This window comes from Lycium barbarum, chromosome 8 (assembly GCF_019175385.1).
Source record: "Lycium barbarum isolate Lr01 chromosome 8, ASM1917538v2, whole genome shotgun sequence".
NCBI lineage: Eukaryota > Viridiplantae > Streptophyta > Magnoliopsida > Solanales > Solanaceae > Lycium > Lycium barbarum.
This window is the reverse complement of record NC_083344.1, coordinates 74,594,106-74,621,370: the sequence shown is the minus strand read 5'-3', so window position 1 is coordinate 74,621,370 and position 27,265 is coordinate 74,594,106. Positions and strand designations below refer to the sequence as shown.

At 43.0% G+C, this 27,265-nt stretch overlaps 1 protein-coding gene across 1 annotated transcript; it reads right to left on the bottom strand.

Annotated features, from left to right (window-relative positions):
• Positions 1-5,143: 5,143 nt before the first annotated feature.
• On the bottom strand, positions 5,144-26,467 carry LOC132607882 (uncharacterized). The gene is made up of 6 exons (XM_060321959.1): positions 26,239-26,467; positions 7,665-8,582; positions 6,872-7,425; positions 6,631-6,778; positions 5,937-6,534; positions 5,144-5,774 (listed from the first exon to the last, which is right to left on the bottom strand). Exons 1-6 carry the CDS (start codon positions 26,465-26,467, stop codon positions 5,144-5,146), a joined length of 3,078 nt encoding a protein of 1,025 aa, XP_060177942.1.
• Between the last annotated feature and the right edge of the window lie 798 nt (positions 26,468-27,265).

Below are 27,265 nucleotides of genomic sequence, written 5' to 3'. Positions count from 1 at the left end.
AGGAGATGGTTAGAGTTGCTGAAGGATTATGATTATGATATTCTATATCACCCAGGAAAGGCTAATGTGGTAGCAGATGCACTCAGCCGTAAATCTATGGCTTGTTTGGCCGGCGTACAACCAGAAAAGAAGGAGATAGTTCGTGAGATCCATCAGCTAGCTAGTCTTGGAGTTCGTTTGGCTGATGCTGATAATGGTAGCATTATTGTATGAGGTGTTGCTGAGTCCTCTATTGTAGAAGAGGTAAAGAGACGACAATATGAGGATCCTGTTCTGGTACATTATAGAGATACAACACTTCAGAAGGATGAGACCCCATTTAAGATGTCAGCCGATGGAGTACTACGATACAGAGACAGATTATGTGTACCTGAGGTTGCAGGGTTGCGGCAGCAGGTAATGGGGGAAGCACACTATGCTCGTTATTCTATTCACCCGGGATCTACAAAAATGTATCATGATCTTAGGTGTTTGTACTGGTGGAACGGCATGAAAAAGGACATAGCAGAATTTGTGGCCCAGTGTCCAAATTGTCAGCAGGTCAAGATAGAGCACCAGAAGCCCGGAGGGCTATTGCAGGAGATGGAAATTCCAACCTGGAAATGGGAAGTAATTAATATGGACTTCGTCACAGGTTTCCCTCGCACTCCACGGAAGAATGACTCTGTCTGGGTTATTGTTGATAGACTGACAAAATCAGCCCACTTCCTTCCAGTCAGGACTACGTACTCAGCTGAGGATTATGCCCGATTGTATCTTAAGGAGATAGTGAAACTTCATGGAGTTCCCACAGCTATTATCTCAGATAGAGGGGCCCAGTTTACAGCTAACTTCTGGAGATCCTTCCAGGAGGGATTGGGGACACAGGTGAGTCTCAGCACCGCATTTCATCCTCAGACTGACGGGCAGGCTGAGCGTACCATCCAGACGCTACAAGATATGTTGAGAGCTTGTGTTATTGATTTCAAAGGCAGCTGGGAGGATCACTTGCCGCTTATCGAGTTTGCTTACAATAACAGTTACCACTCTAGCATGCAGATGGCGCCGTACGAAGCCCTGTATGGCAGGAAATGCAGATCCCCTATAGGCTGGTTTGATATTGGCGAGGCTAAGCTTATAGGCCCAGATATGGTTCAGCAGGCTATCGATAAGGTGAAACTTATTCAGGAAAGATTACTGGCAGCTCAGATTTGGCAGAAGGCGTATGCGGATAATCGACGTCGACACTTGGAATTTCAGGTTGGCGATTGGGTGTTCTTGAAAGTGTCACCCATGAAGGGTGTTATGAGGTTCGGCAAGAAAGGGAAGTTGAGCCCAAGGTACATTGGACCTTATCAGGTCATTCGTAAGGTAGGCCAAGTTGCTTACGAGTTAGACCTGCCAGCGGATTTGGCAGCAGTACATCCGGTCTTCCATGTGTCCATGCTTCGGAAGTATATAGGCGATCCTTCCAGGGTGTTCCCTACAGACGATATTCAGGTAACAGAGGAGCTATCATACGAAGAGCAACCTATTGCCATACTTGATCGACAAATCAAGAGGTTACGAACAAAAGATGTGGCGTCGGTTAAAGTGTTGTGGCGGAACAATAATAGGGAGGAGGTGACTTGGGAGGCTGAAGAGGAGATGAAAAAGAAATATCCTCACTTGTTTTCCACATTTGCAGGTAATTTAAACTCCTTTACTTGATTGTGTTAAATTGTCTGCTCAATTTATATGTTAGCAATAGAGGAAACCCTTCCCAAAACCCTTATAGAACCTAACGGGATAAAAATCAACATTCAAGGACGAATGTTCTAAAGGGGGGGAGGATGTTATGTCCCGCATTTTCATACGTCAGGACGTTTTAAAATAAGCGCGACGAGTTAAAGGCAAGACTATCTTAAGATATGAAGTAGAGATTTTAACTTCCGGTTTCGTGTCGAGTCACAATTTATCCACAACTTTCGTGTGGCATTAAACGAGTAATGGAAAATTGGGATTAAACTAACCATAATTGGATTAAAAAGTGGGATTGGAAAGACAAAAAAAAATCAGTCCACTTTATGCCTTGTTTGGCCGTGCCATGTAAGGCTTTGGTCAAAGAATCTTGACCCAATTTAGTGTAATCCACATGGCCAACTCAATGAGGGGAACATATTGACACAAAGTCTGATCAATCCACACCTTCACAACATAATTTTCATCACCACAAGTCAAGAAACATTTAGAGATAGAAAGAGTAGAGAGAGGTGCTCTCGGCTAAGAGCTAGCCGAGAGGGTGGGGTGATATTGTGCCCAGAAATTCCAGTTTTTCTCCATCAAAACTATCCCTCATCTAGTGTGTAAGAAAGTGTATTAGTTGTTGAAGAGAAACAAGAAAGTTAAGCACTCAATAGAGTTGAAAATTCGGCCAAGTGAAGCACAAGATTGAAAGGTAAGAATGTTTGTTGTTTCTTGTGTTGCATGATGATTTGAATGTATAGTTCATGCATGTTGTTGTTGGATTGTGGTTGTAGTTGAAGTAGAGAGTGAGCCGTGTGTGAGGTGAGTTTATGACTGATTTCATTGTGCATGTATTGTTAGTGAATTGAATATGTATCAACATATGTAAATGAACAAAGATTGTGGGAGTTTGGTTGTGATGTTGCATGTTGGCTATTGGACTGTTTTTGCTCGAATTTAAAATGAATCATGTATTGAAGATTCTGATGAAGTCATGCTTAATCTTGTTGAACATGTATTGGAAATGAATTGAATGCATTGTAGTTGGATAAACGAATGAAAATCATGAAGTTGGAGTAGTTGTGATGAAACCGGGTAGGGGGCTGTTTTGGACGAATTCATGGACTGTTTTGGGCTATAATTTGATTGTTGTTTTTGTGGACATTGTAGTGTATTGTATGCATGTTGAATATGTAAATTAAGGTGTTCAAGAAACGAATTATGTTGAGGGGTAGGGGCAGTCCAAAAACCGTGGACAGTTTTAGGGATTAGAAGTGAAATTGTGTGTGTTGAATGTTGGTTTTTGTTGCAAACATGTAGTGAATGTAAAATGCCATGATTCAAGTTAAAACTGAACTGATTGTGGGCTGTTGTAAGAGTGAAGATGATGCTAAAACAGTTCCAAGATTTCATAAAAGTAAAGTCATTTGTTGCAAGTTAAAACTGGAAAATTGCTAAGTAAGAATGGAAATGATGTGTGTGTTGGGTTGCCGTGTGTATGAGACTATTTTGGGTGGTGTAGGGACTGCCCAAGTTCCCTATGTCATGCTTAAACAAGTTTTGATCAATATATGAAAGAACGACTAGCCATGTTAGCTTGTAACGCTAGTTGGGTTAAATGTGAACGAAACGTCGTTTAATTGTTAGAAAGGAGTTGTGAATGTCACAATACGTGTTGAATGCCCTTGTAGACTAATTGTAGTTCTTCACATCTTGATATAGGATAAGTATTGTTGGGCAGCAAGTACAAGTTAGAATACAACTAAACGCAAAAGGTATGTAAAGCCTATTCCTTCTTTCTTTTGGCATGTCCTAGACGTAAGAATGAAACGATATGAATTTTGGGGTAAATTCTATTCTCTAGTTCATGTATGGCTTATGAATCTATATTTCACTAATGTTATTGTCATGTACCTACAGTATGAGTGACTAATGAACGATGCATGAAAGTTCCTATACTTAAAGAATTGCACAACTAAAGACATACTTGACTTCCAAAAGCTATACCATATTAAAGTGACATATGTACATGAAGTCTAAAACGTTTCTTGTAATAGTTTGTTATGAGACTTGAAATGAACTGAAGGTGAACATTATTTTGACACTTAGAGCGGGTTAGTTGCTTATCCCTTGAGTCTAAAAAGATGATTTGCATATATGTGGTTGCTTATTATTCTGCTCGTGCTTACCGCTATGTCCTTCACTGAGTCCCGGGCCAGGGTACGTTTTCGTGCGCACATTTATTATATTAATCACCGAGCCCCTTACTAGAGGGCCGGGACACGTTATGTATATATATATGATGATGATATGATGATGTGATGATGTGATGATATGATGATATGATGATATGGAGATGATGGTGGCCAGGAGGGCATATTCCTTATTACCGAGTCCCTCAGGAAAGGGCCGGGACACGTCTATGTTTATGTTATGATGCTATGATTTTAAATTACCGAGTCCCTCATAAAAAGGGCTGAGACACGTCATGTATGTTTTATACAGAATGATTATGCAGCTTTGACTACAAAACTCTATAATAGCAATGATATGAGAATGATACAGATGAAATATGTTCAAAGGCAAGTTTTATGAAATTCTGTTGTTGCAATGCATCCTATGTACCGTGTCTCAATATAAGTCTATACTATGTTTCAAGCTTTACATATTCAGTACATATTCCGTACTGACCCCCTTCCTTCGGGGGGCTGCGTTCATGCCCGCAGGTACAGACGCTCGCTTTGGAGATCCGCCAGCTTAGATCATCCTTCAGCTATTTTGGACTGCTCCTTTGTTCCAGAGCTAGCTTGTGGTATAACCTCCTTATGTTGTGTCCGTATGTGTTTATTTGGGTACGGCGGGGCCCTGTCCCGCCACATAATACGGTCGTTACTCTTAGAAGTCTGTGGACATCGGTGTGGGTCTGTTTACAGTTGTTGATGCGTTTTATGTTTTGACTTAAGTTTAGGGCGTACCCAGTCGTAATGGCAGCCTTGTCGGCTTGCATATGTGTGTATGTTTGTTATTTTGTATATCGTGGCAGCCTTGTCGGCTTGCTTAGGAATATATATAAATGTTGTTGTTTGATAAGTGCAACTCCTTGGGAGATGGATGACTAAGGCATACAGAACTTGACAAATCTAAATAACTCACTATCTTCTTACATACAAATGAGATCATGACATGCTAATTATAAATTATTAGAGTTAACAGATAAATATGAGTGTCCAATTCGGGCACAAGTCACGGCCTACGGGGTTGGGTCGTGACACATCTCTTATTTTTACCATCTTCTTCCATGTGTGAGATCCTCCTCTCTCTACTGCCATAAGAGGATGCCATTTCTTGCAGTATTTATTCAACTTGTAGCTACCCCATAAGCTTCTTCAACATCTGAAATTCCACCACAACTTAGCAAATAAAGCTTTATATATATCAGTTAGTGTTTGCTTTTCACCCCTACTGTATTGCTCCAAAAGAATTTGGCAAAGATCTTGTGCAGTTGTTTTATCACCCCAGAAGGAGGATTCATGGCTGATAGTAAATATACTGGCATGGTTTGCAACACATGATTGACCAGCACATATCTACCTCCAAAAGATAACAGTCTGTTTTGCCAAGATAGAATCCTTTTCATCACTTTTTTTATCAGATCCTCATAATATATCAATTTCCTTCTTCCATAAAACACTGGACAACCTAAATATGTGAAAGGAAAGGAATCATTTCTCATCTTAGTATATCTTTTAATCTTGCTATTAACTCTGGCTGAGACCTTGTGATGAACATAATAACAACTTTTATCAGTATTAACCAGCTGTCCTGAAGCCTTCTCATAATTCCTCAATCTCCTCATCATTTTCTTTAAAGAATATCCATCCCCAGAACAGAATAATATTGTGTCATCAGCATATGATAGGTGATTGATTTGAGGACTCCATTTTGGCATTCCATAGCCTATGAAACTTGGCTTCTCATGCAACTTATTCAGATTCCTTGCTAAGACCTCTGCTGCTATAATGAACAATGTAGGAGAAAGTGGATCAACTTGTTTTACCCCCCTACTTGATCTGAAAAAACCATGACTTTGACCATTGATTAATACTGAATACCAGTTGTTTGAAAGCAATCTCCATACTAAATCAATGAGAACCTCTCCAAACCCAAACTGTCTCAATACTTTAGTCAAAAAAATTCAGGAAAGTCTATCATATGCCTTTGCCATGTCTTACTTGATCACCACATTAGTATGTTTAGCTCTCAAGTTAATATCCCTAATGATCTCCTGTGCCAACAATATGTTTTCTGCAATGCTCCTTCCTTTAACAATTCCTGTCTGATTGTGAGAAATAATATTAGGAAGAACCTTTTCCAATCTATTCTGTAGTATTTTTGACAGTATCTTGTTGGAGAAAGAGCTGAGACTGATAGGCCTCATATCACTAAAAGTAGTAATCGCCTCTTTCTTTGGTAACAAAACTAGATTAGTATGTGTGATGAATTGTGGTACCTCACACCCACAAAAGAAAGCTTTAACCATTTGAATCACATCCAGCTTAATAACCTCCCAACACTTCTGATAAAACTGTCCTGTGAATCCATCAGGCCCACTAGCACTATCCCCATTGAGTGAAAACACAGCCTCCTTTACTTCACTTTCAGATGGAAACTCTTCCATATTCTTCTGTGTTTCTTCAGTTATCAATTTAGGAAGATTTTTCAACAATGCATAATCCCCTCCTGAATTTTCTTCACTAAACTGTGACTCAAAGAATCTGATTGCCTCAGAACCAACATCTACTTCATTTTCCAACCATGTACCAGAAGGATCTTGTATTCTTTTCAGAGTTAATTTAGTCCTCCTGCCCTTCACCTATGAATAGAAGAATTTTGTATTTCTATCTCCATCATTGAACCATTTCATACCATCTTTCTGCTTCCAATACTCTTCCTCCAAGTGTAAAAATCTAGTTAGTTCAGCCTGTGCTTGATGTAACAGCATTCTATTCTCCCTTGAAGCATTATTTTCAAACTGCAACTCCTTCACCTTTATAGTATCTTCAATAGTGGCAATCTGCTGAAATATATTCCCATATGTGTTTTTTCTCCATTGAACCAGTGCTCTTTAAGTTTCTTCACAGAAATCAGCAGTCCAATTCTCCTTTACCATCTCCATAAATGTATGATGTTTTGTCCAGAAGTTAAGAAACTTAAAAGATTTGACAATATGATGTGCATTGTTGTTACACTCAAGATGTAGTGGTGCATGATCAGAACCATGTCTAATCATATGCGTTACTGCTGCGGATGGCATGATATCCAAAACTTGCTGATTCACCAGTATTCTATCTAACCTTTTAAATATGCAATCTTCTTCAGTCCTCCCATTGCACCAGGTAAATTTACTTCCAGTGAATCCTACATCAATCAAACCACAACTTTGTATACAGGTAGAAAAGTCCAAAGTCTCATTGAATGTGACTGGAAGGCCACCTTGCTTTTCCTCCTCAGACACTATGACATTAAAATCCCCTCCTATTATCCAAGGAAGGTCTTGCTGATTTGCCAAGGCTACCATATCTTCCCACAACTCCTCCTTCTCCTGTCTATCACATTTAGCATAAACTACTGACACCAGCACTGCTTGATTCAAGGATGAGTGAGTTAGTTGCAAAGTCACCTGCTGTTCTGATTCAGATATAACTACACCTAGCCATTCATCTGTCCAAAAAATCTAGATTTTTCCTGAACAATTCACCTTGCAATTCTAAAAGCCTAACTTCCTCCTATACTCTTCAATAGCAATAGGACCTTGAAAAGGTTCCATTAGGCCTATGATAGAATAATGATATCTCCTCTTTAGTTCAATTAACCTCTCAAAAGAATTCTGAGTGTTAACTGACCTAATATTCCAAAATAAAGCTTTGTCTATCATTGGGAATTATTAGTTTTGTTCTTACTCCTCCTTGTTGAAACTCCTGCCACTGGAATATTGACACTTCTGACAGGTTTTTGTTTATTTGTTGCCTGTTTCAATTTATGCACACTTCTAGGGGATAAGTCTGCCTCTTGTGCTATATCCTCAATGTTCTGAGATAAATCTTCCTCATCATGACTATTGATATCTGCTTGGGCCTGTATCTCCTCATGCTTTCCATGTTGTGAATTCTCAACTTGTTCCACAGGAAAACTGACAGAAGTATTACTCTCTAGTAACCTTGTACCTTCTTGTCCTTCTTTTGTTTGCTTATCCTCCACATCCTCTATTGGATTCCCTTCATGATCATCATCCTCCTGCAGCACATCACCAAACTTGTTTTCTTCCTCCAGGATTTTGCTGATTAAGATATCCCTAGAACCATCTTCCTGCAGCACCTCATGTTCCTTTTCTTGCTCCTGCAGCACATCATGTTCCTTTTCTTGACTAAGTGTACCTGAAGTGACCTTAGACACCTGCTGAGATATAATCTCCCCTTTATCATTGAGTTGTTTACCAAAATGCTTCTCAATCCATTCCTTTGCTGATATCCTCTCCACCTTTTTTAATTCATCTATCTGTTTTTCCTTTGCTTCTTCCATCTGCTTTTCCTTGACCTTCTCATTATTGTCTACCATTTGCTGCACTGTAACAATCTGGTTTAAAGCATCACGCATCTTTGCTTCTATATCTGAGGATTTCTGCATATCAGTCACATCTATTAAATCCTCATCTGTGTTCTGCAATGCTGCATTTAGATTATTTTGCAGAGTTTGATTCTCCTTTGGTTTCCAAGCATTTTCATCATATTTGCCTCTATGAAAGTGCCTATTATTCCTTTGTTTTCCTTTCTTCTTCTTGAATCCATCATCATCATTGCCCTCTGCAGGATGCACCTTGTCTGCTATTTATTTCCCTTTCATTATGCTAACATTAGTCCCTTTGTACTCCTTAATGTCAGTTCTGCTATTTTTTGTATTCTTTTGCTCCTTATTCTTCTTTTGATCTGCCTTATTGTTGACCTCTTGTTCTTTGTCTGAGCTTTGTTCTTCATCCTTGGGATACAATTCTTGATGAATGACATAGCAATCTTGCTCATTATGTCCTTGAAGTTTGCAGTTTTTGCAGTACTTAGGAACATAATCATAGTTGATCTTTATCCATTTATCCACAATCTCCCCAGTACTCTTCTTCTTCGGCCAAATTTTTCTGACTGCGCGTTCGTTAAGTAAAAAGGTCATAACTCTTGATTCCCATATCTTGTGAGGGCCCACGACCTATGGTGGAAAACCAATTCAATTATCTACAAATTTTATTCTTGGTGTTTTTCCAAATTCCAAACCTATAATAGCATTGTGGCCCCTCCAATTCAGATCATCCGAAAATGTTTTCTTAAATCGTCCTTTTGAAGGGCTTATGCCCATATTTGGCTTATGAGTCCTTCTTAGGACTTGCTCAACTTTCCATGTACTACTCACATGTCTTTTCATATGTCCATTATAAAACTCCGATGTGTGGGCCCTACTTAGCGTAAATCAGTGAGGGCTTTTCGTCAAGTAACGCACTACCTGATTTACACCATGTGGTCTCCAAGTGTCATATGCATATTATTCTTACACTCTTATAATATAAAATTCATCCCTAACCCCGGCCTCAAAATAGTTCAGCGCGTTCGCGCCCCGTAGTGGCTCGTTCGCGCTGTGTTGGCCCTTGGCTTTCTGCGCGTTCGTGCCACTCACTGGCGTGTTCGCGCAGACCATTTTCCTGGTCTGCCAGCCCAACTTGTAACATCCATATCTCCTTACCCCGATGTCCTATTGAGGAGCGGTTTGTTGTGTTGGAAACTAGACTTCCCGAACTTCTTTCCAGGGTGTAACAGTCGTAATGACAATGCCCATTTCATGTAATTTTTTATAGATTTGGCTTTCTGTTAAACCATCTATATTCCATTCAGTTATCTCATTCCAACTGTGCGCTGCACCAGTGAGATACTGATCTTTCTCAAATTGGACATCTAAGAAAAAAGGCCTACTGTAATAATTATTTTTTGTAGAATATGGGTTGACGGTTAAAAGTTAAATTTCTTTTTGTCACGACCCAACCAGAGGGCTATGACAGGTACCCAGTATTAACTACCGAGCACCCCTTATCATACTATCTATCGTTCAACCTATACTGTCACGACTCAACCAGATAGACATTTATCATACTTGTGTTTAGCATATTAAGGGCTTTTATAGTGCAGGACAAAACGCTGTATAAACTGTCACATATGATATCACACACAAGCCGGTCAGGCTATCATAATGCAGGAAATTGCCAAAACGTAATCCACACTGACATAACTGAACGATGACTACCCATGACCCACATATATGTCTACAGGCCTCTAAGAGTAACAACAGTGTCATATGGCGGGACAGGGCCCCACCGTACCCTAATTAGACATATATATATATATATATATATATATATACAACAGAAGGATCTGTACCAAAAGTATAGGCTCCGGAACAAGGGAGCACTTCAAAGTAGCAGAATGGATGTCTTAGGCTAACGGGTCACCGCAACGTGCGTTTGTACCTGCGGGCATGAAACACAGCCCCCGAAGAAAGGGGGTCAGTACGGAATATGTATTGAGCATGTAAGGCATGAAATACAGTAAAAAGGATCATAACTAAAACGGAGAATTACCAGAAACAGGTATGACTGTTAAAAACATCAATACACTTTCCTTTTGAAATGAAAATCATGCATGTCAACATCATATATCATATATACATATAACATGTCCCGGCCCTCTAGTGAGGGACTCGGTGAATAGAGTCATCATATGCCATCCTGGCCGCCACCCCCGTATCATCATATCATCATGTCATCATATCATCATATATATATATATATCGTGCCCCGACCCTCTAGTGAGGGACCCGGTGAGCAATGCAGTGGAGTACGCACGAGAACGTGTCCTGGCCCGAGACTCAGTGAAGGACATATTGAGGCATGCACGAGCAAAGTAGTGAGAAAATATATGCAAATAAGTCAATTTTTAAGACTCGATAGGTAAGTACACTAATCGACACTTGAAGGATCATAAACACGTTTCGAGTCAATCCGAGTTAGTATAAGAAAGTTATGGACGTTAACCCTTGTAGAACCCTTTTTAGAATAGGGACTCTCTATGCTTTGCTCGTTATTCAATCATACAATAAGCTTGACTGTACTAAGTAGGCTAGTGTCAAGAAGTGAATAAGAATCGTAGACAAGCTCGGAACTAAAGAATAGAGTTACCCCAAGACGCGTGTCATACCTTACTTAGCTCTAGGACATGCCAAAAGAAGGAAACGATAAGCCTTACATACCTTGCCCGCTTCCTAAGCTAATACGAACTTAAGTCTCGGCTTTCGCAAGATCTACAACAACGTCAAAAGATATCAAACATTAGCTATAGGTATTTAGGAATCCGGTTCTAAACTAGCAATCCACCTACAGAAATTTGGGCAGCATTTCCCCTATAAATTCAACCATCCCCGAGAATTCAACTCGGCCAAATCGTCAACAACAATACCAACAACCATATTGACCACTTCAAGAATTAGTTCGAATTGCATTCTAACGTTAGTAAAACTTTCTACATAATTCGACGGCATTTCATTTACATTCAAATCAACCACAACAACACAATCCGCAATCTTCCAAGCTCAATAAAAACAACAACAACACATTCCTTGCTCCCAATTCATGAACTACACCAACAATTTACACGTTAACAACTTCATTCTCATGATTACAAGAAACCATATTAGAATCACATTAATTCCTACAACAACCCACAAACAATTACAACGCCAACTTGAACCATTAAACCTCCATTGCATCATAGAATCCACAACAACAACAACTAAAATGCTAAGTAAAATTAATTCATCCCTTTCACACAACACAAACACCTACACAGATACAACTCAACACACATAGTTTCATGAATTTCATCCATCTCTACACACTACAACATGCACAAATCATCCATGACACACGAAAAAGAAGATTAAACCTTACCTTTTTCCACTTATCTTCTTACTTGGCTAGAGTTGTAAATTGCACAAATGAATGGTTTGATTGCTCCAACAACAACTCCACGTTAGTAAGGACCTTCCAATTGGTTGAATTACTAGAAGAAAATATATTTTTGATCAATTTTTCATGGGACCAATTTCAGCTAGCTTTGGCCGAATGATTCCCCCTTTTTTTTTTCTCCAAGTTTCTTCAAGTTTCTAGAGTTGGAAAAGATGAATAATGAGCCTTGCTTGGTCATCACCCATCTATATATATATATAATTACATGGCACATACAAAGTGAACACATGCCCCACCTCATGGCTTGAAGCATTTGGCCAAGGCATTGGTGGGAGCCCATACCAAGCCACACGGCCACTTGTGGCTTTTCTTTTTTGTGGTTCATGAAGAATTAAATTCCTAATTCCAAATTTTCCCTTAATATTCCATACCAATAATATTCCTCAGTAACTTGTGTGTTAAACAAAATCGAAAGTATAGCCTTGCCCTTAACTTATCGCGATTTTCTTGAAATATCTGAATGTACAAAATGCAGGATATAACATCCTCCCCCCCTTTAGAACATTCGTCTTGGAATGTCAAATTAGTTGTATAGGGTCTTATAAACACTTCGGGGGAATCTTTTTTTTCTTTATAGCTATCACACACAGTTCATCTATCAATCAACATAACCAATTTAGAAATTTATTTTACCTGTAGGTATAGGAAACAAGTAAGGATACTTCTTCTTCATCTCTTCTTCAGCTTCCCAGGTCATCTCCTCCCTGTTATTGTTCCGCCACAATACCTTAACGGAAGCCACATCTTTCGTACGCAGTCCTCTCACCTGACGATCCAGTATGGCTATCGGCCGCTCCTCGTAGGATAGCTCCTCTGTCACCTGGATATCATCTATGGGAAATACTCTGGAAGGGTCACCAATACATTTGCGAAGCATAGACACGTGGAAGACTGGATGCACTGCTTCTAGATCAGATGGTAAATTTAATTCATAGGCGACCTTACCAACCTTACGAATAACCTGATAAGGTCCAATGTACCTCGGGCTAAGCTTTCCCTTCCTGCCGAATCTCATAACACCCTTCATGGGTGACACTTTCAGAAATACCCAATCGCCAATCTGGAACTCTAAATGTCGACGTCGATTATCCGCATATGATTTATGTCGACTCTGAGCTGCTAGTAACCGTTCCCGAATAAGCTTCACTTTATCAAATGCTTGCTGAACCATGTCCGGGCCAATTAACTTGGTTTCGCCAACGTCGAACCAACCAATCGGTGACCTGCACTTCCTACCACACAGAGCCTCATACCACCGTATTATAAGCAAACTCAATATGTGGCAAATGATCATCCCAACTACCCTTGAAGTCAATAACACAGGCCCGTAACATATCTTCTAACGTCTGAATAGTACGCTCAGCCTATCCGTCAGACTGTGGGTGGAATCCGGTACTAAGACTTACCTGGGTCCCCAATCCTTCTTGAAATGATCTCCAGAAGTTAGCTGTAAACTGAGCACCTCTGTCGGATATAATAGATGTGGGGATTCCGTGAAGTCTTACTATCTCCTTAATATATAACCGGGCATAATCCTCAGCCGAATAGTTGGTCTTGACTGGGAGAAAATGGGCGGATTTCATCAGTCTATCAACAATAACCCATATAGAGTCATACTTCCGTGGAGTGCGCGGTAAACCTGTAATGAAATCCATATTGATTACTTCCCACTTCCAAGTCGGAATCTCCATCTCCTGTAACAACCCACCAGGTTTCTGATGCTCGATCTTAACCTGTTGGCAATTTGGGCACTGAGCAACAAACTCTGCGATGTCCCTTTTCATACCATCCCACCAATATAAGCATCTGAGGTCGTGGTACATCTTTGTTGATCCCGGATGAACAGAATAGCGGGCATAATGTGCTTCTCCCATCAGATGTCGCCGCAGCCCCGCAACCTCAGGTGCACATATTCTGCCTTTATGTAGTAGCACTCCATCAGGTGTAATCTCGAACGGAGTCTTTCCTCTTTCAAGGGATGTGTCCCTATATTGTGCCAGAACAGGGTCCTCATATTGACGTTTCTTTACTTCTTCCATAATAGATGACTCAGCAACTTCTCGGACAGAAACCCCAGTATCTCCAGAGCCAGCCAAATGGACTCCAAGACTAGCTAGCTGGTAAAATCCACGAACCATTTCTTTTCTTCCTGGCTGCACGTCCCTCAGGCTGCCCATACACTTACGGCTGAGTGCATCTGCTACTACGTTGGCTTTTCCAGGGTGATACAGAATATCAACATCGTAGTCCTTCAGCAACTCTAGCCACCTTCTTTGCCTCAAATTCAACCCCTTCTGCTTAAGCATATACTGAAGGCTCTTGTGGTCCGTCTAAATATCGACATGGACGCCATATAGATAATGTCTCCATATTTTTAAAGCATGAATTACTGCTGCTAGCTCCAGATCATGAGTAGGATAGTTTCTTTCAAGCTTTTTGAGCTGCCGGGAGGCGTAAGCTATAACCCTACCATGTTGCATTAATACACAACCTATCCCAACACAATCGCAATAAATGGCATAACCGTCTGGTCCCTCGGCGAGAGTCAGAACTGGAGCTGTAGTCAACTTTTCTTTTAGCAACTGGAAGCTTCGTTCGCAAGCATCAGTCCACTGGAACTTAGCTGCCTTTTGAGTCAGCTTCGTTAATGGCGCTGCAATCGAAGTGAACTTCTCCACAAATCTTCTATAATATCCTGCCAATCCAAGAAAACTACGTACCTCAGTAGGGGTCGTCGGTCTCGGCCAAGCCTTTACGGCCTCAATTTTCTGTGTATCCACCCGAAGGCCATCAGCTCCAATGATATGCCCCAAAAATGCCACTGAAGTCAACCAGAAGTCACATTTAGAGAATTTAGCATACAATTTCTGGTGCCGGAGTACCCCAAGTACCGCCCTCAGGTGATCTGCATGCTCTTCTTCTGATCGCGAATAGACCAGGATATCATCAATAAATACAATTACGAACATATCTAGGAACGACTTGAATACTCGGTTCATCAGATCCATAAACACTGCTGGGGCGTTGGTCAACCCAAAAGACATTACCCTGAACTCGTAGTGCCCGTATCGGGTCCTGAATGCAGTATTTGGGATATCTGTCTCTCTTATCTGCACCTGATGGTATCCTGACCGCAAGTCTATCATCGAGAAACACTTAGCATCCTGCAATTGGTCAAATAAATCGTCGATTCTGGAGAGGGAATATTTATTCTTTATAGTCACCTTGTTCAGCTGCCTACAATCAATACACATCCGTAGCGACCCATCTTTCTTCCTCACGAACAGTACCGGCGCTCCCAAAGGTGATGTACTGGGCCTGATGAAGCCCTTCTCTAACAAATCCCTCAGCTGCTCCTTCAATTCTTTCAGTTCTGCAGGTGCCATTCTGTAGGGAGGAATAGATATAGGCTGAGTATCTGGCAGCACATCTATCGTGAACTCTATCTCCCGCTCTGGTGGAAGACCTGGAAGCTCGTCTGGAAATACATCCAGAAATTCATTGACTACCGGGACCGACTGAAGAGTGGGTGCCTCTGCTTTCGTGTCCTGCACACGAACCAAATGATAAATATACCCCTTCTTAATCATCTTTCTGGCTTTGAGGTATGAAATAAACTTACCCCTCGGCGATGCTGTACTTCCCGTCCACTCTAAAATGGGTTCTCCTGGAAACTGCAAGCGAACTACTTTCTTCTGACAGTCGACGTTGGCATAACAAGAAGCTAGCCAGTCCATACCCATAATAACATCCAATTCAGTCATATCTAGCTCTATCAGATCCGCTTTGGTGCAACGACCACATATATCTACGGAACAGTCTCTATATACTCTCCTTGCTATAATGGAATCTCCTACCGGTGTAGCTACCTCGAACGGTTCTATCGGTTCAGGCTCTATCCCAATTCTACTAGCAACCAGGGGAGAAATATATGATAAAGTAGAGCCTGGATCCATTAATGCATATACATCTCGGGAGAAGATCAATAATATACCTGTAACCACATTTGGTGGCGCCTCCTGGTCCTGTCGGCTGGCCAAGGCATATATGCGGTTCGAAGGACCGCTAGAACTCGGAGCTTCGCCACGACCTCTATCGCGGCCTACTGGTGTCGGCATACCCTACTCCGTAGGACGCATAGCTACAGAGGAGGAAGATGAACCAGCAACTGACCCATTGGCCTGGGCTGGACCACCTGGACTACCCCCAAACAGACACTCCCTCATGATATGGCCTTGACAGCCACAAGCAAAACATGCACCGGTAGCGAGATGGCATTCCCCCAGATGGCGCCTGCCGCACCGAGGGCCCTGAGGCATGGGTGGCCTCGTCTGACTGAACCCTCTGCTAAACTACGAACCCGTAGCCCTGGAGCTCTGACCAGTTCCTGAATATCCTGTGCTATCGAGTCTCTTACCAGTAAACTGTGGGGGTGCACTCCGTGCTGGCTGAGAAGGATGCCTGGTATGCTGTTGACGCTTCCCGCCTCGAACCTCGTCGGAATAACTAGCTGATCTAGCCCTCTTGGGCTAGCCCCTATCACGATCTCTATCGGGCTGGCGTCCTCTGTGTCGATCCTCCATCCCCTGCGCATACGCCTGTACCCGAGCGATGTCCATCCCTGGCTGGGAAGCCACTGCCATGCAGTTATCAACCAAATACTGATCCAACCCCATCACATATCGATGCATCCTATCAGTCATATGAGCTAGAATAGTGGGTGCATATCTAGCCAAAGAGTCGAACTCTAGGCTGTACTACCGAACGCTTCTGCCCCTCTGTCTCAACTGTAGGAATCTGTCAACCCTAGCTCGCCGCACCTCGGGAGGAAGAAAGTGGCCGAGAAAGGCCTCTGTAAATTCATCCCACACCGCAGGGGGAGCACCCTCGCCCCTAGACAACTCCCAGGACTCATACCAATTAACAGTCACATCACGCAACCGGTATGAAGCCATCTCGACAGACTCAGTCTCAGAGGCTTTGATTAGCCTCAGCGTATGCTGCATCTGTCGAATAAACTCCAGGGGATCCTCCTCGGGCTTTGACCCGTAGAACTTTGGAGGATTACAAGTCAAGAAGTCACGAACCCTTAAGCTGTCATGTTTATCCACATAATCACTTCCTGGCCCAGGCCTGCGAGCCTGCCCTGCTACTAATCTAGTCAGTAACTGTACTGCGTCTCTCATAGCTCTATCCTCCGCCCCTGACTGAGGAGCTGGAGGCCCAGGTGATGGAACCTCAGGGACCGGCGGTGGAGCCGCCCCCCGACCTGGAGTTGTCACTGCCCTAGGTTCCTCTGGAAGTGGCCTTCTCGAAGAACTCGCGGACTGGAGCACAACCTCAGGCATGATCTGGGTGCGGGCCCTAATAACTCTCCTAGGCTGGCTAGTATCCCCTGCTGCTGATTTGCCCTTCTGGGCAGCGGTCGCTTTCTTCGGAGGCATCGTTGTAAATATAGCAATTTATTAGAGAGGAACCATCCTAATAATACAGTTATATCGCACGATCTAGAGTAAGAAGGAAAGATAACATCCTAAATGTCTCGTAGCTTCCTGTTTATAGATGTGGTGCACTACACACCGATAAACAATACTCTACTAGACACGGCCTGTAGACATTCCGAGATGAACCGCTCTGATACCACTTCTGTCACGACCCAACCAGCGGGCCATGACAGGTACCCAGTATTAACTACCGAGCACCCCTTATCATACTATCTATCGTTCAACCTATACTGTCACGACTAACCCAGATAGACATTTATCATACTTGTGTTTAGCATATTAAGGGCTTTTATAGTACGAGACAAAACGCTGTATAAACTGTCACATATGATATCACACACAAGCCTGTCAGCCTATCATAATGCAGGAAATTGCCAAAACGTAATCTACGCTGACATAACTGAACGATGACCACCCATGACCCACAAATATGTCTACAGGCCTCTAAGAGTAACAACAGTGTCATATGGCGGGACAAGGGCCCACCGTACCCTAATTAGACATATATATGTATATATACAACAGAAAGATCTATACCAAAAGTATAGGCTCCGGAACAAGGGAGCACTTTAAAGTAGCAGAATGGATGTCCTAGGCTGACGGGTCACCGCAACGAGCGTCTTTACCTGCGGGTATGAAACGCAGCCCCCGAAGAAAGGGGGTCAGTACAGAGTATGTACTGAGCATGTAAGGCATGAAATACAGTAAAAAGGATCATAACTAAAACGGAGAATTACTAGAAACAGGTATGACTGTTAAAAACATCAATACACTTGCATTTTGAAATGAAAATCATGCATGTCAACATCATATATCATATATACATATAACATATCCCGGCCATCTAGTGAGGGACTCGGTGAATAGAATCATCATATGCCATCCGGGCCGCCACCCCCGTATCATCATATCATATATATATATATATATATATATATATATATATATATATATATATATATATATATATATATATATATATATATAACGTGCCCCGGCCCTCTAGTGAGGGACGCGGTGAACAATGCAGTGGAGTACGCACGAGAACGTGTCCTGGCTCGGGACTCAGTGAAGGACATATTGAGGCATGCACGAGCAGAGTAGTGAGAAACTATATGCAAATAAATCAAATTTTAAGACTCGATAGGTAAGTACACTAATCGACACTTGAAGGATCATAAACACGTTTCGAGTCAATCCGAGTTAGCATAAGAAAGTTATGGACGTTAACCCTTGTAGAACCCTTTTTGGAATAGGGACTCTCTATGCTTTGCTCGTTATTCAATCATACAATAAGCTTGACTGTACTAAGTAGGCTAGTGTCAAGAAGTGAATAAGAATCGTAGACAAGCTCGGAACTAAAGAATAGAGTTACCCCAAGACGCATGTCATACCTTACTTAGCTCTAGGACATGCCAAAAGAAGGAAAGGATAAGCCTTACATACCTTGCCCGCTTCCTAAGCTAATCCGAACTTAAGTCTCGACTTTCGCAAGATCTACAACAACGTCAAAAGATATAAAACATTAGCTATAGGTATTTAGGAATCCGGTTCTAAACTAGCAATCCACCTACAGAAATTTGGGCAGCATTTCCCCTATAAATTCAACCATCCCCGAGAATTCAACTCGGCCAAATCGTCAACAACAATACCAACAACCATATTGACCACTTCAACAATTAGTTCGAATTGCATTCTAACGTTAGTAAACCTTTCTACATAATTCGATGGCATTTCATTTACATTCAAATCAACCACAATAACACAATCCGCAATCTTCCAAGCTCAATAAAAACAACAACAACACATTCCTTGCTCCCAAGTTCATGAACTACACCAACAATTTACACGTTAACAACTTCATTCTCATGATTACAAGAAACCATATTAGAATCACATTAATTCCTACAACAGCCCACAAACAATTACAACGCCAACTTGAACCATTAAACCTCCATTGCATCATAGAATCCACAACAACAACAACTAAAATGCTAAGTAAAATTAATTCATCCTTTCTACACAACACAAACACCTACACGGCTACAACTCAACACACATAGTTTCATGAATTTCATCCATCTCTACATACTACAACATGCACAAATCATCCATGACACACGAAAGAGAAGATTAAACCTCAATGAATGGTTAAATTGCACAAATGAATGGTTTGATTGCTCCAACAACTACTCCACGTTAGTAAGGACCTTCCAATTGGTTGAATTACTAGAAGAAAATATTTTTTTGATCAATTTTTCATGGGACCAATTTCAGCTAGCATTGGCCGAATGGTTCCCCCCCTTTTTTTTTTCTCCAAGTTTCTAGAGTTGGAAAAGATGAATAATGAGCCTTGCTTGATCATCACCCATCTATATATATATATAATTACATGGCCAATACAAAGTGAACACATGTCCCACCTCATGGCTTGAAGCCATTGGCCAAGGCATTGGTGGGAGCCCACACCAAGCCACACGGCCACTTGTGGCTTTTTTTGTGGTTTATGAAGAATTAAATTCCTAATTCCAAATTTTCCCTTAATATTCCATACCAATAATATTCCTAAGTAACTTGTGTGTTAAACAAAATCGAAAGTATATCCTTGCCCTTAACTTATCGCGATTTTCTTGAAATATCCGAATGTACAAAATGCGGGATATAACATCCTCCCCCCCTTTAGAACATTCGTCCTCGAATGTCGGATTAGTTGTATAGGGTCTTATAAACACTTCGGGGGAATCTTTTTTTTCTTTATAGCTATCACACACAGTTCATCTGTCAATCAACATAACCAATTTAGAAATTTATTTTACCTGTAGGTATTGGAAACAAGTAAGGATACTTCTTCTTCATCTCTTCTTCAGCTTCCCATGTCATCTCCTCCCTGTTATTGTTTCGCCACAATACCTTAACGGAAGCCACATCTTTCGTTCGCAGTCTTCTCACCTGACGATCCAGTATCGCTATCGGCTGCTCCTCGTAGGATAGCTCCTCTGTCACCTGGATATCATCTATGGGAAATACTCTGGAAGGGTCACCAATACATTTGCGAAGCATAGACACGTGGAAGACTGGATGCACTGCTTCTAGATCAGATGGTAAATTTAATTCATAGGCGACCTTATCAACCTTACGAATAACCTGATAAGGTCCAATGTACCTCGGGCTAAGCTTTCCCTTCCTGCCGAATCTCATAACACCCTTCATGGGTGACACTTTCAGAAATACCCAATCGCCAATCTGGAACTCTAAATGTCAACGTCGATTATCAACTGCTTGCTAAACCATGTCTGGGCAAATTAACTTAGTTTCGCTAACGTCAAACCAACCAATCGGTGACCTGCACTTCCTACCATACAGAGCCTCATACGGTGCCATCTGGATGCTGGAATGGTAGCTATTATTATAAGCAAACTCAATAAGTGGAAAATGATTATCCCAGATACCCTTGAAGTCAATAACACAGGCCCGTAGCATATCTTCTAACGTCTGAATAGTACGCTCGGCCTGTCCGTCAGACTGCGGGTGGAATCCGGTACTAAGACTTACCTGGGTCCCCAATCCTTCTTGAAATGATCTCCAGAAGTTAGCTGTAAACTGAGCACCTCTGTCGGATATAATAGATGTGGGGATTCCGTGAAGTCTTACTATCTCCTTAATATATAACCGGGCATAATCCTCAACCGAATAGGTGGTCCTGACTGGGAGAAAATGGGCGGATTTCGTCAGTCTATCAACAATAACCCATATAGAGTCATACTTCCGTGAAGTGCGGGCTGTAATGAAATATATATTGATTACTTCCCACTTCCAAGTCGGAATCTCTATCTCCTGTAACAACCCACCAGGTTTCTGATGCTCGATCTTAACCTGTTGGCAATTTGGACACTGAGCAACAAACTCTGCGATGTCCCTTTTCATACCATCCCACCAATATAAGCATCTGAGGTCGTGGTACATCTTTGTTGATCCCCGATGAACAGAATAGCGGGCATAATGTGCTTCTCCCATCACTTGTCGCCGCAGCCCCGCAACCTCAGGTACACATATTCTGCCTTTATGTAGTAGCACTCCATCAGGTGTAATCTCGAACGGAGTCTTTCCTCGTTCAAGGGCTGTGTCCATATATTGTGCCAGAACAGGGTCCTCATATTGACGTTGCTTTACTTCTTCCATAATAGAGGACTCAGCAACTTCTCGGACAGAAACCCCAGTATCTACAGAGCCAGCCAAATGGACTCCAAGACTAGCTAGCTGGTAAATCTCACGAACCATTTCTTTTCTTCCAGGCTGCACGTCCGTCAGGCTGCCCATAGACTTACGGCTGAGTACATCTGCTACTACGTTGGCTTTACCAGGGTGATACAGAATATCAACATCGTAGTCCTTCAGCAACTCTAGCCACCTTCTTTGCCTCAAATTCAGCTCCTTCTGCTTAAAAATATGCTGAAGGCTCATGTGGTCCGTATAAATATCGACATAGACGCAATACAGATAATGTCTCCATATTTTTAAAGCATGAATTACTACTGCTAGCTCCGGATCATGAGTAGGATAGTTTCTTTCATGCTTTTTGAGCTGCAGGGAGGCGTAAGCTATAACCCTGCCATGCTGCATTAATACACAACCTATCCCAACACCGGAAGCATCGCAATAAATGGAATAACCGTCTGGTCCCTCGGGGAGAGTCAGAACTGGAGCTGTAGTCAACTTTTCTTTTAGCAACTGGAAGCTTCTTTCGCAAGCATCAGTCCACTGGAACTTAGCTGCCTTTTGAGTCAGCTTCGTTAATGGCGCTGCAATCGAAGCGAACTTCTCCACAAATCTTCTATAATATCCTGCCAATCCGAGAAAACTACATACCTCAGTAGGGTTCGTCGGTGTCGGCCAAGCCTTTACGGCCTCAATTTTCTGTGTATCCACCCGAAGGCCATCAGCTCCAATGATATGGCCCAAAAATGCAACTGAAGTCATCCAGAATTCACATTTAGAGAATTTAGCATACAATTTTTGGTGCCGGAGTACCCCAAGTACCGCCCTCAGGTGATCTGCATGCTCTTCTTCTGATCGCGAATAGACCAGGATATCATCAATAAATACAATTACGAACATATCTAGGAACGGCTTGAATACTTGGTTCATCAGATCCATAAACACTGCTGGGGCATTGGTCAACCCAAAAGACATTACCCTGAACTCATAGTGCCCGTATCGGGTCCTGAATGCAGTCTTTGGGATATATGCCTCTCTTATCCGCACCTGATGGTAGCTTGACCGCAAGTCTATCTTCGAGAAACACTTAGCACCCTGCAATTATTCAAATAAATCATCGATTATGGGGAGGGGATATTTATTCTTTATAGTCACCTTGTTCAACTGCCTATAATCAATACACATCCGTAGCGACCCATATTTCTTCCTCACGAACAGTACCGGCGCTCCCCAAGGTGATGTACTGGGTCTGATGAAGCCCTTCTCTAACAAATCCCTCAGCTGCTCCTTCAATTCTTTCAGTTCTGCAGGTGTCATTCTGTAGGGAGGAATAGATATAGGCTGAGTATCTGGCAGCACATCTATCGTTAACTCTATCTCCCGCTCAGGTGGAAGACCTGGAAGCTCGTCTGGAAATACATCCGAAAATTCATTGACTACCGGGACCGACTGAAGAGTGGGTGCCTCTTCTTTTGTGTCATGCACACGAACCAAATGATAAATATACCCCTTCTTAATCATCTTTCTGGCCTTGAGGTATGAAATAAACTTACCCCTCGGCGATGCTGTACTTCCTGTCCACGCTAAAATGGGTTCTCCTGGAAACTGGAAACGAACTACTTTCTTCTGACAGTCGACGTTGGCATAACAAGAAGCTAGTCAGTCCATACCCATAATAATATCAAATAAAGTCATATCTAGCTCTATCAAATCCGCTTTGGTGCAACGGCCACATATATCTACGGAACAGGCTCTATATACTCGCCTTGCTATAACGGAATCTCCTACCGGTGTAGCTACCTCGAACGGTTCTATCGGTTCGGGCTCTATCCCAATTCTACTAGCAACCAGGGGAAAAATATATGATAAAGTAGAGCCTGGATCTATCAATGCATATACATCTCGGGAGAAGATCAATAATATACCTGTAACCACATTTGGTGGCGCCTCCTGGTCCTGTCGGCTGGCCAAGGCATATATGCGGTTCGAAGGACCGCTAGAACTCGGAGCTCCGCCATGACCTCTATCGCGGCCTACTGGTGTCGGCATACCCTACTCCGTAGGACGCATAGCTACAGAGGAGGAAGATGAACCAGCAACTGACCCATTGGCCTGGGCTGGACCACCTGGACTACCCCCAAACAGACACTCCCTCATGATATGGCCTTGACAGCCACAAGCAAAACATGCACCGGATGGAACTTAGCTGCCTTTTGAGTCAGCTTCGTTAATGGCGCTGCAATCGAAGCGAACTTCTCCACAAATCTTCTATAATATCCTGGCAATCCGAGAAAACTACATACCTCAGTAGGGTTCGTCGGTGTCGGCCAAGCCTTTACGGCCTCAATGTTCTGTGTATCCACCCGAAGGCCATCAGCTCCAATGATATGGCCCAAAAATGCAACTGAAGTCATCCAGAATTCACATTTAGAGAATTTAGCGTACAATTTTTGGTGCCGGAGTACCCCAAGTACCGCCCTCAGGTGATCTGCATGCTCTTCTTCTGATCACGAATAGACCTGGATATCATCAATAAATACAATTACGAACATATCTAGGAACGGCTTGAATACTTGGTTCATCAGATCCATAAACACTGCTGGGGCATTGGTCAACCCAAAAGACATTACCCTGAACTTATAGTGCCTGTATCGGGTCCTGAATGCAGTCTTTGGGATATATGCCTCTCTTATCCGCACCTGATGGTAGCTTGACCGCAAGTCTATCATCGAGAAACACTTAGCATCCTGCAATTGGTCAAATAAATCGTCGATTCTGGAGAGGGAATATTTATTCTTTATAGTCACCTTGTTCAGCTGCCTACAATCAATACACATCCGTAGCGACCCATCTTTCTTCCTCACGAACAGTACCGGCGCTCCCAAAGGTGATGTACTGGGCCTGATGAAGCCCTTCTCTAACAAATCCCTCAGCTGCTCCTTCAATTCTTTCAGTTCTGCAGGTGCCATTCTGTAGGGAGGAATAGATATAGGCTGAGTATCTGGCAGCACATCTATCGTGAACTCTATCTCCCGCTCAGGTGGAAGACCTGGAAGCTCGTCTGGAAATACATCCAGAAATTCATTGACTACCGGGACCGACTGAAGAGTGGGTGCCTCTGCTTTCGTGTCATGCACACGAACCAAATGATAAATATACCCCTTCTTAATCATCTTTCTGGCTTTGAGGTATGAAATAAACTTACCCCTCGGCGATGCTGTACTTCCCGTCCACTCTAAAATAGGTTCTCCTGGAAACTGCAAGCGAACTACTTTCTTCTGACAGTCGACGTTGGCATAACAAGAAGCTAGCCAGTCCATACCCATAATAACATCCAATTCAGTCATATCTAGCTCTATCAGATCCGCTTTGGTGCAACGACCACATATATCTACGGAACAGTCTCTATATACTCGCCTTGCTATAATGGAATCTCCTACCGGTGTAGCTACCTCGAACGGTTCTATCGGTTCAGGCTCTATCCCAATTCTACTAGCAACCAGGGGAGAAATATATGATAAAGTAGAGCCTGGATCCATTAATGCATATACATCTCGGGAGAAGATCAATAATATACCTGTAACCACATTTGGTGATGCCTCCTGGTCCTGTCGGCTGGCCAAGGCATATATGCGGTTCGAAGGACCGCTAAAACCGGGAGCTCCGCCACGACCACTACCGCGGCCTACTTGTGTCGGCATACGCTGCTCCGTAGGGCGCATAGCTATCGAGGAGGAAGATGAACCAGCAACTGACCCAGTGGCCTGGGCTGGACCACCTGGACTACCCCTAAACGGACACTCCCTCATGATATGGCCTTGACGGCCATAAGCAAAACATGCACCTATAGAGAGACGGCATTCCCCCAGATGGCGCCTGCCGCACCGACGGCACTGAGGCATGGGTGGCCTCGTCTGACTGAACCCTCTGCTCAACTGCGAACCCGTAGCCCTGGAGCTCTGACCAGTTCCTTAATATCCTGTGCTATCGAGTCTCTTACCAGTAAACTGTAGGGGTGCCCTCCGTGCTGGCTGAAAAGGATGCCTGGTATGCTGTTGTGGCTGCCCGCCTCGAAACTCCCAGGAATAACTAGCTAATCTAGCCCTCTTGGGCTGGCCCCTGTCACGATCTCTATCGGGCTGGTGTCTTCTGTGTCATTCCTCCATCCCCTGCGCATACGCCTGTACCCGAGCGATGTCCATCCCTGGCTGGGAAGCCACTGCCATGCAGTTATCAACCAGATAATGATCCAACCCATCACATATCGATGCATCCTATCAGTCATATCAGCTACCATAGTGGGTGCATATCTAGCCAAAGAGTCGAACTCTAGGCTGTACTCCCGAACGCTTCTGCCCCTCTGTCTCAACTGTAGGAATCTGTCAACCCTAGCTCGCCGTACCTCGAGAGGAAGAAAGTGGCCGAGAAAGGCCTCTGTAAATTCAGCCCACACCGCAGGGGGAGCACCCTCGCCCCTAGACATCTCCCAGGACTCATACCAATTAACAGCCACATCACGCAACCGGTATGAAGCCATCTCGACAGACTCAGTCTCAGAGGCTTTGATTAGCCTCAACGTACGCTGCATCTGTCGAATAAACTCCTGGGGATCCTCCTCGAGCTTTGACCCGTAGAACTCTAGAGAATTATAAGTTAGGAAGTCACGAACCCTTAAGCTGTCATGCCTATCCACATAATCACCTCCTGGCCCAGGCCTGCGAGCCTGCCCTGCTACTAATCTAGTCAGCAACGGTACTGTGTCTCTCATAGCTCTATCCTCCGCCCTTGACTGAGGAGCTGGAGGCCCAGGTTCTGGAACCTCAAGGACCGGCGGTGGAGCCGACCCCCGACCTGGAGTTGTCGCTGCCCTAGGTTCCTCTGGAAGTGGCCTTGTCGAAGAACTCGCGGACTGGAGCACAACCTCGGGCATGATCTGGGCGCGGGCCCTAGTAACTCTCCTAGGCTGGCTAGTATCCCTTGCTGCTGATTTGCCCTTCTGGGCAGTGATCGCTTTCTTCGGAGGCATCGCTGTAAACATAGCAATTTATTAGAGAGGAACCATCCTAAAAATACAGTTCTATCGCACGATCTAGAGTAAGAAGGAAAGATAACATCCTAAATGTCCCGTAGCTTCCTGTTTATAGATGTGGTGCACCACACACCGATAAACAAGACTCTACTAGACACGGCCTGTAGACATTCTGAGGATGAACCGCTCTGATACCACTTCTGTCACGACCCAACCAGAGGGCCATGACAGGTACCCAGTATTAACTACCGAGCACCCCTTATCATACTATCTATCGTTCAACCTATACTGTCACGACTCAACCAGATAGACATTTATCATACTTGTGTTTAGCATATTAAGGGCTTTTATAGTGCAAGACAAAACGCTGTATAAACTGTCACATATGATATCACACACAAGCCGGTCAGGCTATCATAATGCAGGAAATTGCCAAAACGTAATCCACACTGACATAACTGAATGATGACCACCCATGACCCACATATATGTCTACAGGCCTCTAAGAGTGACAACAGTGTCATATGGCGGGACATGGCCCCACCGTACCATAATTAGACATATATATATACAATAGAAGAATCTGTACCAAAAGTATAGGCTCCGGAACAAGGGAGCACTTCAAAGTAGCAGAATGGATGTCCTAGGCTGACGGGTCACCGCAACGAGCGTATGTACCTGCGGGTATGAAACGCAGAC